General features: G+C 46.4%; 1 protein-coding gene across 1 annotated transcript in view; it reads right to left on the bottom strand.

Annotated features, from left to right (window-relative positions):
• WWC2 (WW and C2 domain containing 2) overlaps positions 1-13714 on the bottom strand; it is a 180954-nt gene that overhangs the window by 55798 nt on the left and 111442 nt on the right. Inside the window, exons 6-9 of the mRNA XM_029934162.1 lie at positions 10111-10240; positions 6874-7020; positions 5764-5837; positions 2038-2280 (exon numbers count right to left, since the gene is read on the bottom strand). Coding sequence (XP_029790022.1) covers positions 2038-2280; positions 5764-5837; positions 6874-7020; positions 10111-10240 — 594 coding nt within the window. The remainder of the gene's footprint in view (positions 1-2037; positions 2281-5763; positions 5838-6873; positions 7021-10110; positions 10241-13714) is intronic.

The following is a 13714-nucleotide window of genomic DNA, read 5'->3' as shown; positions in this document are numbered from 1 at the left end:
AGACACTGGGCCATTATGCATCCAAGGACTGCAGTGAAGAAAGGTTAAGTTGCTAGAGCAAGAGAGTGTTCTCCCCTCGACCTGAAACTACAACGCAGTGATGGGGATTTGCTTCTGACCAACCACATACCACGACTATAAAACACACCCGCTTCCCTTCCGGCCACATTACCATCCGATTGCGGTGACGGGCTCATGCAGGGACCCTGAGTTAGAGCCTCGTCCAACTGCTTCCTCCCCATCTGACACAAACCCTGCGTGGACCTCACTGAACAGATCACTCTCCTCTTCCCGACCGGTTCACATACTGCTTCTGCCAGGATCTAGACAGTGATTGCATGGATTACACACAAGTCAAAGGACAAAAGCCGCGGCACTTGGGAACAAACTTCATTTTTAACGTTACTTCATGAGTCATTTTTGCAGCTCTAGCCCTAATAAAATAGACAAACAAGACAGCACACCTGTAAAAGGCGATAAAGCAAACACACACCTGTGTTCTCTCTCCCAGAACAAAGGGAGACGGTGTGTCTGGACCCTTCCCAGGCTCGCACACCACGGAGACGGCGGGGACGCACTTAGCGTGGGACACACCCATGATTAGAGAACATTCAGTAGGTGTGACACAGGACGCAGACACACTTGCTGCTCTGTACGTGGGCCACACAGAAACTTCTCGTTCCGACAGATTTACTGGTGATTATCAAACCTTCATCCTAGAAATTTAAGCTCTACAAACATGGACAGGACATTGAGATCATTCTGGAAAACAATGGAATTCTGCCTTCTCTCCTGAACTTTCTGTTCCTTCTGCTCTGTGTTGGGCAGAGCCTTGCCTAGCCAGCCTCGCGGACGTCTACCTTTGGGGTGAGCCTCTGTCGGCACTACTAGCGACATGTCCGAGCAGGAGGGAGGAGAAGACGGGGCAGGTGGGCGACAAGAATTCCTTCAGACGCCGAAAAGGACGTAAGCTGTAGAGGATTTCCCTTCTGAAGCCTGTGCCTGCTCATCAAGCCGTGGCTAGCCGACCCCTCGATCAACATTTAACTCACAAAAGTCAACTCCCCCCCAGGTGACTGAGCTCGGGCGGCCAAGTCCACAGGCTAACGCCTCCCCAGAACGTGAGCGTTCTCTATCCTACTGTTCCTTCCACCAGGCTTGAAATAGTTTGATATTATGGAGACACAACCTCAAAGAGTCACAGGGGACAAGGAATTAGAAGGCAGGAAGCCAAGAAATTAAAAAAAAAAAAAAAGCAACTGGATTGTCTTAACGTTACTTCTGGGTCCCCTGACGTTCTACGAAGGTGACCTTCCTTCCTGTCAGTCTGGGACAGGACCGCTGGGCTTCGGTGCTTGTTGGTGCCCGGCTGGCACAGGAGTGTGGCCGCAAGGCCTGGGCACAGGACTCCTGTGCACGTGTCCCCAGGGCAAGCAGTCCCTGACATCCCCGCCGATGCGCTCACGGAGCTGCGTGCTCTAGATGAAGCGGTCAGCTCCCCCCACCCCCGGAAAGATCGGGAAAAAAGCTTCAAGTATTTCCCTTGACATCGTGGCCTGTTCCAGAGAACGGTTTCACCTGACAGACCAAATCCAAGTGAACATTTTGTGACCTGTTAGGACACCAAAGGGAGCAAGCTGTCTTTGCCTTGTGAAATGAAAAGCAATAAACTTTTGCATTCTTGTGAGTCATAAAACCCAGGGTCGGAAGCTTCCTCGGCTCTAACAGTCCAGATAATCTTTCTTATCAGAGTGCAAGAGTTTACAGCCATTGTTATCACACTCAGTCCGCGATGTGCTGCATTCCTGGTTTTATGTCAACATTCCTTACTGATTCAGCGTCTGTCCCGGCACGGTCACGTCCCTCACCGACAGGAGAGCGGACGCTGCGGGGCACCGGTGGGGTAATGCACAGAAGCAAGGGCCCCGGGAGCCGGGCCTCGGGCACTAAGGACAGGTGCAGTGGAGCTCTGCAGGGACCGGGGCCTGGGGAGCACCCCTGGCTCGGGGAGACGCACCCCCCGGGCGGAACACGAACCTCTCGGCCAGCGCCCGGCTCGGCGGGGCCCTCACGGACAGCAGCTCCGCCTCCAGCCGCTGCCGCTCGGCCTCCAGGCGCTCCAGTTCATCGCGGCTGCGTTTCTGCGGGGTGACAAACTGCAGCTCTTTCAAAAGCTCTTCTTTCTCGTTGATCAGCATCAGCTTCTCCTTCTCGATATCCAGTGCCCCGGGCCAGGTCTCGCTGTCCAGTTTCGACAGTTCAATTTTCAAGTTGGCCATACTAAAATAAGAGAGGTGTGCACAGACTTAGAACTCAAGAGAGGGCAAACATGGCCCAGGCGAGGCTGGGCAGGGGGCAGGGGAGGGGTGTCTAGATGCTGTCCTGGCCCAGGGACCCTCCCCGGTGGGGGGGTGATTGCCTGCTGGGAGGCAGGGAACAGGTGACCCCTGCCCACCCACGCCTGGCTCTGCTCTCCGACATTTTCCCACCATTAAAACACAAGGGAGCCAACCCGCCTAGCTAAAAAGAAGAGTGAAGATCAAAGTACACCAGAGCTTAAAAAGCAGAGAGCACTGGGAGCCTGCATGGCTTCCATTTAAAGAAAAAAACAACTCGGGTAAATGAAGTCTTCCGTGACATCATTATAGGTTTTGTTCCTCTGGGCGAGACACTGTCCCCACCCTATTAAAACGGGGGTCCCCAGGGTCATCAGCCCAGCAGGGAGGATGAGGGGAGAAGACAGAGCAGTGGCCTGGCTCACCAGTACTACAACAAGCCACGGATCCCACGTCGCCACGGGAAAGGGAGCAGCCCTGCCCCCACCCAGGGCCTCGGGCATGGAGCTGTGCACTGCGACACTGGGCCTATGCCACCGTTTACGGAACACTCATTGAGCTGGCGCTGCAGACGTCACTGCCCTTGACCCGGTCCCCTCAGCATGCAGGAGCTGTCCCGGAGCACACGCTCCAGGCGGACCTTCGCCAGCACGGGCGCTGAAGCGCCCACCACAGCGACAGCAGGTGCTGGAGTGAGGAGGACGGGGACGGGGAGTCCTCAGATTCCACCATGTCTACCGCTTCAGGCTGAAGGGCAAAGTCAACTTCATTCATTGAATATGAATGTTCTGGGGATGCCCAGGTGTCTCAGTCAGTTAAGTGTCCCGTTCTTGGTTCGGCTCAGGTCATGATCTCACGGTTCATCAGTTGGAGCTCAATATTGGGCTCCGTGCTGTCAGTGTGGAGCCTGCTTGGGATTCTCTCTTCCTCTCTCTCTGCCCCTTCCCCACTCACTCTCTCTCAAATAAATAAGTTAATGTAACAATTGTTCGGACCATTGGAATCAAAAACTTGCTCCGTGGCACTGTGAGATTATCAGGGTCGTCCACAAGATAAATGGCACATGGCTATTTTGAGCTTGAGCACAAGATCAAGGTAAACTACGAACACAACTGAGGTTGGCACGAGGAATCTATACTCTTATTAGAAAACAAAGCTGGACGGTTACTTTGGATGCTGTTACAGCACATACCGGAATATGAGAAGTAGTTAGAATGGGGGTATTTTTTTGCTTTTTGATGGAAGAAGTTGTAGAAGGAAAGAAAAAAGATGAACAAAATAACATTAACAGGACAAAGATGGAAATAGTTCCATAGTTTCCTGTTTTAGTTTAAAAAAACCTGCCGTCTTGAGCTGGCGCTGCACACATGACGTGCTCCTGATCTCACCCGCCGCCCGCTCTACGGGAGACGAAACATCAGCTTTTCTTCAGCTTTCCCACGAAACCATAAACAACTGTCTCAACATACTAGAAAATTAATCTTCAAAATGCTAAATAAGCATGATATTATTAGCTTCATTAAGCACACAAAACAAAGGCTGGAGGAGAAAACAGGTTTCAGGACAACACAACCCGCCTCTTTACTTACTCGGAATTGAGGAAGAAAAGCATTTTCAACATATGCACAAACCCTCGAGATTCACCTTCTCATCAGCATCGCTAGTAACTTTAAAATAAAACCCAAATGGTAACAGGACAGCCATGCACCGAAATGGGAAAGAACCAATGTCTTAAGTGCCGGTGTGACTGAACTAACAACAGAACTGGGAGCGACGACGTAATGAAGGAAAGAAGTGCACCTATTACTCGTGTGATCGGACATTAGGCGGGCCTTGAACTGTATTTGGAAAGGGTACGCCAAGTCTGGGGAACGAGACGGGATGAAGATTTCCAGAGACGCCCAGGGAGAGAAGAGCTGTGTAAACTCCAGATGGAGGACACTGTGGGCAGCCAAAGTAAAGCAAAAGTTCAAGCTGATCCAAGGGAAGTCAAGTGGAGCCCAAAGAACCCAGGGTATGGAGCGTGCTCCTCCAAAACTAAATCTGAGTCAGGGCCATTCTCCTCCAGAGCGCCAGATACAGGTTCCGGGCTTTGTTTACTGAAGAGCCCGGGGGTGGTGGCCGCTACTGGGTTGGCTTGCCACAGCCAGAGGACCACAAACAGCATCGCCAGAGGCCTCCACATCAGCAGGCTGCAAAACCACAAAGCAACCCTCCGAACTTACGACGGACGTCAAGGCATGGCCTGGACACTGAGAAGCAGCCGGGCTTTTCAGAACCTCAAGAAACTTAAAATCTACCCAGGAAAACTTACAGGCATTAAAACTAGCTGAGTAAAATGTTGCTCAGAGAGACTAAGTGACCTGTTCACACTCACACAGTAATTTGTGGAACAGAGCCTAGTCAGGGTTTCTTGTTTTTTTTGTTTTTCCAGTAAATCAAAGAACCAAGTAATATTAGTAACGGAGGCTACAAAGAGGCAAATACCATATTTAGGCAAATCGAATAATTGCTTTGTTAAACCTCTCAGAATTTTTCCTAATTATTTTTGAATAATCGTCCTCAGTCAATAATAATGGATATACGTCAATATCTATCTGATGGTCTTAGAGGAAACTATGACATTCTAGCAGGTTCTGGGCTGAGCTTTTCATGTTCCTGAGGTGGAACACATGTTTCTCTGTCGCCTACAGGGTGATCATGCAGTTTCTCCCCCACCAATGTCTTCCAAAATCATAAATCAGTGGCATTTTAAACTCCAAAAAGGAAAATAATGAAATCAAATATAGCAGTGTGGCCCTCTCCCACAAAATGGGCAAGACGTCCATACAATGGAAACAAGGTGAGCCTGTCCACTGGATGAGGAGGGGGAAGTCTCCTGACCCTTCCCCAGACTCACGAGGGAAGAAGGGAAAGCACGAGGTTCTGAGAGAAAGGCGGGAAATCCGAATCCCTCCTCCTGTGCCCTGCCACCAAAGAACCACTCTGCAGCGTCTTCAAGGTCATTAACCTGAAGTCTTCCCCTCCAAGCAAAGGAATGAACGCCGTTTACCGAGAGCTCAACCACTATTATTGTGTCTGTACTTGAGCAACTAGGCGGACTCCACCGAAGAAGACAATCTTCCCACTTGTGCTCCTGAGCGAAGACTGTACAAGTTCAAAGCCTCTTTCCTCCAGAAGACAAGGGGGCCATTTCATGCCCCTGCTTCTCATTAATTCTCCTTGTGCTTCAGCTCTGGGGGGAGACCGTGAGCAGGGAGGGGGTCCTGCAAGCCTCACACCTAAACACTCGGAAGAGCAGGCCTGGGAAGAAGGCGTGGGGAGCACCCAGCAGATGTCACTGTAGGAGCAAGGATTAATTCTGGAAAAAGAAACCACCGTCTGAGCCCGCTGGCCACTCAACGCTGAATAGCTCCCCTGTTGTTACCTTCTTTTGGCTTCTTCATACTGTAGGCTCAGCCTGACCTTTTCAGCTAAATTTGATCTACTTCTCATTCCGATCTGGTAAAAAACAAAAGGGGGAAAAAGTCAATTAACTCTGCTAATAAGTGAAGGTAAACTGCTTTTGTTTCTAGGAAGCACAAGTAATTGGAAAACTAAAGAAGATGGTCTTGAAATCAGGAACTCCAGTTAAAAAGGCACTTGCTTTCTAGTCTCAGTAGGGGCAAAACATTTCTTTTTAATTCAAGTTGGTCTGTTTTTCAAAGACTGCAACATCATTTTCTCCACACATTAGACTCAAGATAAAAAAGTATCATGTCAATGTTTCTGGTATCTTAGAGTTTACAAAGGGAATACAGGTCAATAAAATTTATGAACTGAAACTAATTCCCTTGTTTCCATGAGCCAAGATTTCCATCATTTAGCTTCCAAATGCATAAATAAAAACTAAATAACTTCAAAGAATAATTTTTCAAACAGGTAAGCCGTACTGTTGATCTCTGCTGGTTTTATTTTCATAGGACAGCATTCAAAGAAGCAGAAGAGGATATGGAAGTAACTAAGAATGTACTGAAAAGTCAGTATCTGCTAAAGAGCATCCCAGAGAGGAGAATGCAAAATAGTACATAGTTTTTAAGCCATATGAGATATTTTCAAATGCTGGGCATAAACCACACATACATTTTAATGTAAACAACCTCGGATATACGAAAAATATTTTGTTAGTTTTAAAGGCATATTTTTTGTTTCTCATTAGCCTCAATGTTTAATTGGAAAGATCTAAATTTCTAAGACTCTAAATTTAACAGGGAAAACTTAAATTCTTATGCATCTCTGACCTTTCAATAATGCCTCTAAATAAATATGAGAAAGTCTGAGCAAAGCCATTCATACGGGCAAATCCTGATATGCGTGACATCCAGGCAGAAAACATAAGGCTCTGATTTTTAAAATCAATCTATGAATATGAAATACTGAATCCACACAGCTGGAATTCAAACCACCCAGCAAGGTCCTGTCCTGTGTGTCATCCATATTGTAATTCAGGCCCATCATGGACGGTCGCTGGGGCCAACCCTTCACGTGGATAACTTACATCTCCAGAAATGCTGGTTTGTGACCCGGCGTCCAGGGTCTGTCTGGAGAGAGACAGATGGGAGCTCACCGGACTGGACCTCAAGTCTGGCTCAGACGTGCCCATGCTCTGATCCAAATGGAACCGCTCCTGTAGCTTAGCAAGGCTCTGTTCAGGAAACACAAAGTTTTACATAAAGCTTAACATCTGGGGTGGCAAAACGCACCCAGCAGGTAGAATTAAATTCAAAGAAGTGATCTCAATAGAAAAAAACAACTACTTTATTTTAACAGTTACTTATCACTTTAAGTTATTGAAAAAGTAATATTAGAATCTAATTTCACACACACACACGCATGACTCTGGAAGTGTGTGGTATCATAATAAATGGGTGATCTTGCCTTTCACGTTGTACTTAATGGTGCCTTTACATTTAATGCATATATTTCTTATTTTTAACAATCAAAAATCTAAATCTATTTTAAATATTTATTTTGAGAGAGAGAGAGTACAAGTAGGGGAGGGCCAGAGAGAGAGGATGAGAGGGAGAATCCCAAGTGGGCTCCCCACTGAGTGCAGAACCCCATGTGGGGCTCGAACTCACAAACCTCGAGATCATGATCTAAGCCGAAACCAAGAGTCGGACGCGTAACCGACTGAGCCACCTACGGGCTCCAAAAAGATCTCTATTTTAAAATGACTCATCTTAACTACTCACTTCATGCAGCAGGAATTACGTAAACGTAGACTACCTACAATGCAGTCTCATTTTAGATAGAGCAAGAGAATATCTCCCTTAGCAGACTTCTGTAATTACGCCATTTTACGTCTAGATGGGACCCAAGAGAGGTCCCTCGGCAGGCATTAGGAAACTGAGGCCCAGAAGCTGAAGCGCTAGCAGCTGATCCAAGCCCTTCTTTGCACTGACTGCGTGGGAATGCCAGGGTGATAGTGTCTGGTTTTGTAAAGTGAATAATCGAAACTGAACGAGCCTGTCATTGCCACCCGGGTTTCATATCCTGAACTTTCAGAGAGGACGTGAGCAAGTGAAAGATTAAAAGGGAAAAAACTCTTAGCTAAATTGTTCCCAACCCTCCCCCGCCCTAAAAGACTCATAAAAATGGTAAGAGTAAAATTAGCCAGGATTTAATCCTGATATTTACAATTCTTACAGTGAAAAATGAGAAGTGTCCCGAAAAACTAAAAATATCAGAGATCTGACAGTGCCTTTTACCTAGACTTCTTTATTTTCTTTCAAAGGGCCATTTATGCAAAACGTATATACAAGAGGGATAAGACTTCAACGACCACATCAAATATATTACAGAAAAGAACACAGAAGCCTTTTAGTGACTTTGGGCAAGTCCTTTCTAGTTTTTCATCTGTACAGTGGAAAGAGTAGTATTTTTCAAGCCTGTGTGGGATGACAGTGTACCTTATCAATTTAGTAGGTCATGACTAGCATGTTTTGTGATGAAAAAGAAGAGACTAGAAAATCAATTCGGACCACATTACTAGTATTAACAGCAGGCATACATCTGTGATATATGGGTGTGTGTGTGTGTCCCCAAACATAAAGACATTTGTATGTGACTGCGTTTTCATGCAGAATGTATCTCTTTACTGTGGGTCATAGTCAAAGAGGTCTGAAAGTCACAGATGCTACCCACCTAACGTCTCTCTTAGCTCTGCTCTTGATTTCTAGATCTACTAATTAATTATTTTATATACTTTAGACCTATGAACTTTAGACCTCTGAGGTGCATTTTACTAATTACTGATATATCATCAGCATCACTGTGGAGCAAAATAAAAATATACCCAAATACAGTTTTCTGTGTTTCCATATATGTTGAAAATCACAAGCTCTGGAGCAAGACTGCCTGGGTTTGAACCAAAGCCCTGCGGCTTCTGAGCTGTGAGACTTGAAGGAGGTCCCTTCACTTTCGTGTGCCGCACCTTCCTGATTTGCACGTGAGCACAGTACGTGTCCCCCCCCAGGGCTGGTGTCCGAATTGGCAGAACTACTGTCGGGCAGAGGCAGGGAGATGACTGCCCTGCACACAGTTAACACTTGCGAGGATTTGCTATTATTACCATGGTCTTTTCTATTTGATCTCTTCCTGCAAATTATTTCAAAATTCCCTAAATGCACAATTACAGGCGTTTAGGAATCTGTATCTATATTCATTCAGCATTTTGAAAACCAACATGAAGTACTCGAATACAGTATTTCACTGCAGAGGTTCTACTACAAATGCAATCATTGCCACCAGCTCTACCATTTTCCCAAAGATACAGATGAAGTCCTTACTCAGAATTCCAAATATCTGAAATACAAAGAGTTCTCAGGACTTGTGGTAATTATAGGATGGAGGGAAGGTAAGTGGAGGAAGAGATACACTCTTTAAAAAATAACCCAGGGGCGCCTGAGTGGCTCTGGTGGCTGGGCATCTGGCTTTGGCTCAGGTCATGATCTCACAGTTTGTGGGTTTGAGCCCTGCATCGGGCTCTGTGCTGACAGCTCGGAGCCTGGAGCCTGCTTTGGATTCTGTGTCTCCCTCTCTCTCTGCCTTCCCCTGTTCATGCTCTGTCTCCCTCTCAAAAATAAATAAACATTTAAAAAAAACCCAAATCTGACTGCACCTGCTGAAAAAAACATTCAAAATGCAGGACACTGATCACCCAATGGCTGTTTCTTCTGCACACAAGCTGGATCCCCTCTGGACGGAGAACTGGACAGGGGTTAACAAGGGGACCTGCTGCCACCAGCAGCTTTCCCGGGAGGTCGACAGCTGTCCCCCAGCCGGGTCACCACCCCCACCCCTAGCTGGCACCTTCCAATCTCCTGGGCGAGGGCGAAGCTCCTCATACACCAGCCCCCCACTCCTCAAGGCACACCCTCCACTTGCCGATGACCGGTGACGGACCCTGTATGTGTCCTGGGCTGGGACAGCCCTGCTTATCCGGCTGCCACATGAAGGGGCAGTGAGGGCAGCATGCGCCCAAATGCCAATCTCACATAGGCCCCAGGACCCACCACGTCCTGTCCCAAGGGCCATCGAGGCCTGCCTTCAAACACACATATCAGAGCCTTGGAACCAACCCGCTGCCTCAGCGCCCGAGGGCATCCCCTGCAGGAGCAGGTTCTGAACGGATGGGGCAGGCTGGCAAAGGACCAGCCAGCCTCGCATGGAGAGCTGTCGCCTCAAGGAGAATCTCTAGGACCCTGATGGTCCCCGAAACTCTGTAACGTACCTGCATCAGATCCTGCTTTTCTTTTTCTCCTGAGCTAATAGCCTTTCTGATAGATTTCAGTTCCGTTAGAATGGCTTTGGCTTCACTAAGTTCATAGCCACTCTGGCCCCCAGACATTTTCTTATCAATTCTGTGAAGAGAAAAAAGAAAAAAAGTCAATGACCATTGCAGACCGAGACAAGGTACACGAAGAGCTGGTGCCGGTCTGGGACTACCATAGCTGCCTGATGAATTTGCTGCTTGCTTCCCACGTGCCGGTGTCACCCTTTCAGGCCGACGGTCCCTCCCGTTTTCTCTGCCCACCACCTCTGGCTCACATGCCCCCATCGCCCACCTCAGGCCCAGTCCGCTTCTCAACATGTTCAGGCTCAGCCCTTTTGTCTTCGGTCAGTTTGGGTGATCCCTCCACTGGCCGAATCTACACCTCCTCACGCTAACCCGACCCCCACCCTGAGAAAGGTTAAGGCCATGGGAAATGATGCAGCAGGGCAGGGGTGCCCCTGAACTGAGCCACAGGAGATGCGGGACCCTCACTGCCGCCTCAGCCTACAAGCCATGATGTCTGTCCAAAGCCCAGCACGGGGCCTGGGAGCTGACGGGCGCTTCGTAAATGGGAGCGGTTAGTGTCTATACCAGGGAGAATCCTACAATATTTGGATCACGTGGTTAGTTTCCTGTTGGTTTTCAGACACGTGAAAAGTACCAGTTCTGTTTTTATGGCACTTATGAGTCGAGGTAAAACTACTGGCCTCGTGGACGAGTTCAAATCTCGGAACGAGGCAGAAGAGCAGATGTGCTCACCCGTCAACTAACACTGAATAAACAATTCTTCCACCAGCTCGTCCATCACCCCTGCAGATCTGCTCACCAAACGTCCTTCCAGTTTGCACGGTCACCCTGTGTCAGGGGGGTGTCAAGTAACCTAATTCTTTGTGCAGGAAGGGCCTAGCCAAATTACCTAATCCTTTAAAAAAATAGTTTAACAGTATCCTCAGTGTCACTCTCCAGCTCTTGAGGCTGCCCAGGGTTCATTTTGAACACAACTCGGGGTTCACTTGGAAGAGCACAGGGCTGTGTGTCTGCCCCATTAGCCAACAGCTCTCATTCCTGGACATAAATCTTAGCCTTATCCACAGAGAAATGGTACCTATTAGGCCACAGAGAACTGGCTCTGAGCTCATTCAGTTTAAAACAGGTCATGATTTAAATTTATGTCAAAGTGAAGGGTATAATCTGCAAACACAAAAACCAAACCAAACCAACAACCCACCAACGGTGCCATCTTCCTCTTCCAAAGTTACTCAAGCAAGTGCAGTTTGCAGATGACCTATTTCCCCAAGTGCTATTTTAGTAAATATTTTATTGCTAGACAGTCTTAACCTGAGAAAATCAAATAAATTTCATCATAAGATTATTTGATAATAAAGTACAACCAATGACGTCATGGAATTAAACAGCCACGTGCGCACGCCCGCACAGTGTTCAGGGTGGGAAGGGACCCTAGAGAACACCAGTCACACTTCCTCCGAGAAAGTAAGAGCAGAAAGTTTACATGAGTTTAGCCCTGAAACTGCATAAACACTTAGCTAGTGCGGGCATCATCCTCAAAATGACAGACTTAGGCTTAGGGCTCCTCTGACTATTACACTTAGAATATTTGATAAAAATCACTCGATGTACTTCAAATATTGGTTAATTCCATTTATCTGGGAAAGGATTTATCAGTGAAGTTGTTGGCTCCCTTAAGTATTACACCTACCAACTTAGTTGAGGCAAAAAAACTTTATTTTAGTTAAAAAAGCAACAACCCTGAGATTTCATGAAGCAGCTACTAACACTGGACCCTTAAACTGTGTCAAAGTGAATTTCTAAAGCCCAAGTGATTTCTTCCTATTTGTGTAAAACCTTCAGAATCTAACAGCAAAACAGATCTTGAAGTCAGAAATCAACTGTAGTGAGAGAAAACGAAGTAGGCAAGCTGTTTTCAGAAATTAACTTTAACACTTAAAAATAAAGGCAAAACTACTTCAAGCCTGCTCATTTACACTTCAGAGGGCTTCAGAACTAGACAAAAATTCCCTGGCTGCCCACCGCTCGCTCAGCTGGGTGCTAAACACGACGGGCACGGGCCACCTCGACTCAGCGCCCACCGCGGAGCTCCTTCTGGACGTCCTGTCCTGCCTCCTTCGAGCACCCGCATCGTCCTCTAACTGTTCCTATTCTGTTTCTCCTGTCTTTCCTCAACTCTGCGTCTCCTACCTTTTCTTTTTCCACCCTAACCGACCATAAAATAAAACCAAACAAAAATCAAACAACATATCAGCATTATGTGCTGATCTTTAAAGCAAACTACTGTGATTTTGTTCTTGATTTGAAAAATACCATTTTCTAGTCTTCCCTAAAAAATTTTTTCTAAAAACCTGTTTTCCTTTCGTTTTTTTCTGTGTACCCTATTAGTAATTTCCCATATATATGTATATATCTTTGTTTCTTCCGAAAGAGAAGAGATTCCCATTTGCATGCCTTCCCTAGGAAATATGTACCCCTGAGCCGAATTTTCACAGAATAGGTAGACACTTTTGGCTTGCTGAGTGCTTCCTTTTGCCTCATTTTCCAAATTTGAGTGAATGCTGAAGGTGGCAAAGTAGAAATGTCCGTCTTCATAGAAGCTATGCTATTGCTTAAGCCAAGGTCAACTTTGGGACCACAGACTGAAATGAACAACGTAGAGAATACGGCTGCCAGCATAAACTACTGTACCCAGTAAAAGGAAAGCCTGACTTTAAATTACATTACAGCTCCAGAATTGGCAAAAATATTCCATTCTATTGGGAATAAATGAAAAATTACAAAAGCCTGCAGTAGGATTCTATTTAAATCTCTTCCTGAAACATATTTTCTGTCAAACCCCCAAGTTAAAGTCCCTTTATAGTATCAGGAATGTGGTTTCTTGGAAAGTATGGTTTCTGGGTTCAATCAATTATTATTGGACGTTCTAGTAGTCTGGGGGTTAACATCTGAATGAAAACAGCTTTATTTTGTCTATAGTGAGGATCAACGAGAGGTCTCTGATGTTAGATATCGTATCTCTCTGCCTTTGGTTCAAGGGATTAGAATCATTGCAAGAGAATGCCTGAATTTCTACAACAAATGTCTATTGTTTTCTCATGGAATGTTATTGACAGATTCTTAAACATGCCTTAGATGCCTATAAAAATTGCTTGCAAGCAAACTGCTTTAAAACAATACAGCATTGTTATGTCAATATAGCAAAAACAGCAAGTTTGGCTAACCTTTAATCCGGGGTGGTGACATGAGTTACAATTCCATGTGCCTTAAAAGTGCCTGACGTGTAGCTAACCACTTTGTGGCACTCTGCAAAGTGTGTTTTCTCTCTCCATCCCGCCACAAAGCCATCCTTTATGCTGCTATGCAGTTACTAAATACCACACTGAGGCCGTCTAGATCTGCTCCGTTTTGAAGGGGGGCTCTGGAGCCCGCGAGGGTCTTAGAACCCAGCCATACATGAGAACCACCTGGAGATCTCATAAAATATACCCACATGGAGACCAGAAATAGGTACTTTTTAAACAGATGATTCTAA

This window comes from Suricata suricatta, chromosome 1 (genome assembly GCF_006229205.1).
Source record: "Suricata suricatta isolate VVHF042 chromosome 1, meerkat_22Aug2017_6uvM2_HiC, whole genome shotgun sequence".
NCBI classification, from domain to species: domain Eukaryota; kingdom Metazoa; phylum Chordata; class Mammalia; order Carnivora; family Herpestidae; genus Suricata; species Suricata suricatta.
Note: the sequence above shows the minus strand (reverse complement) of the source record. Positions and strands in the feature narration are given on the sequence as shown.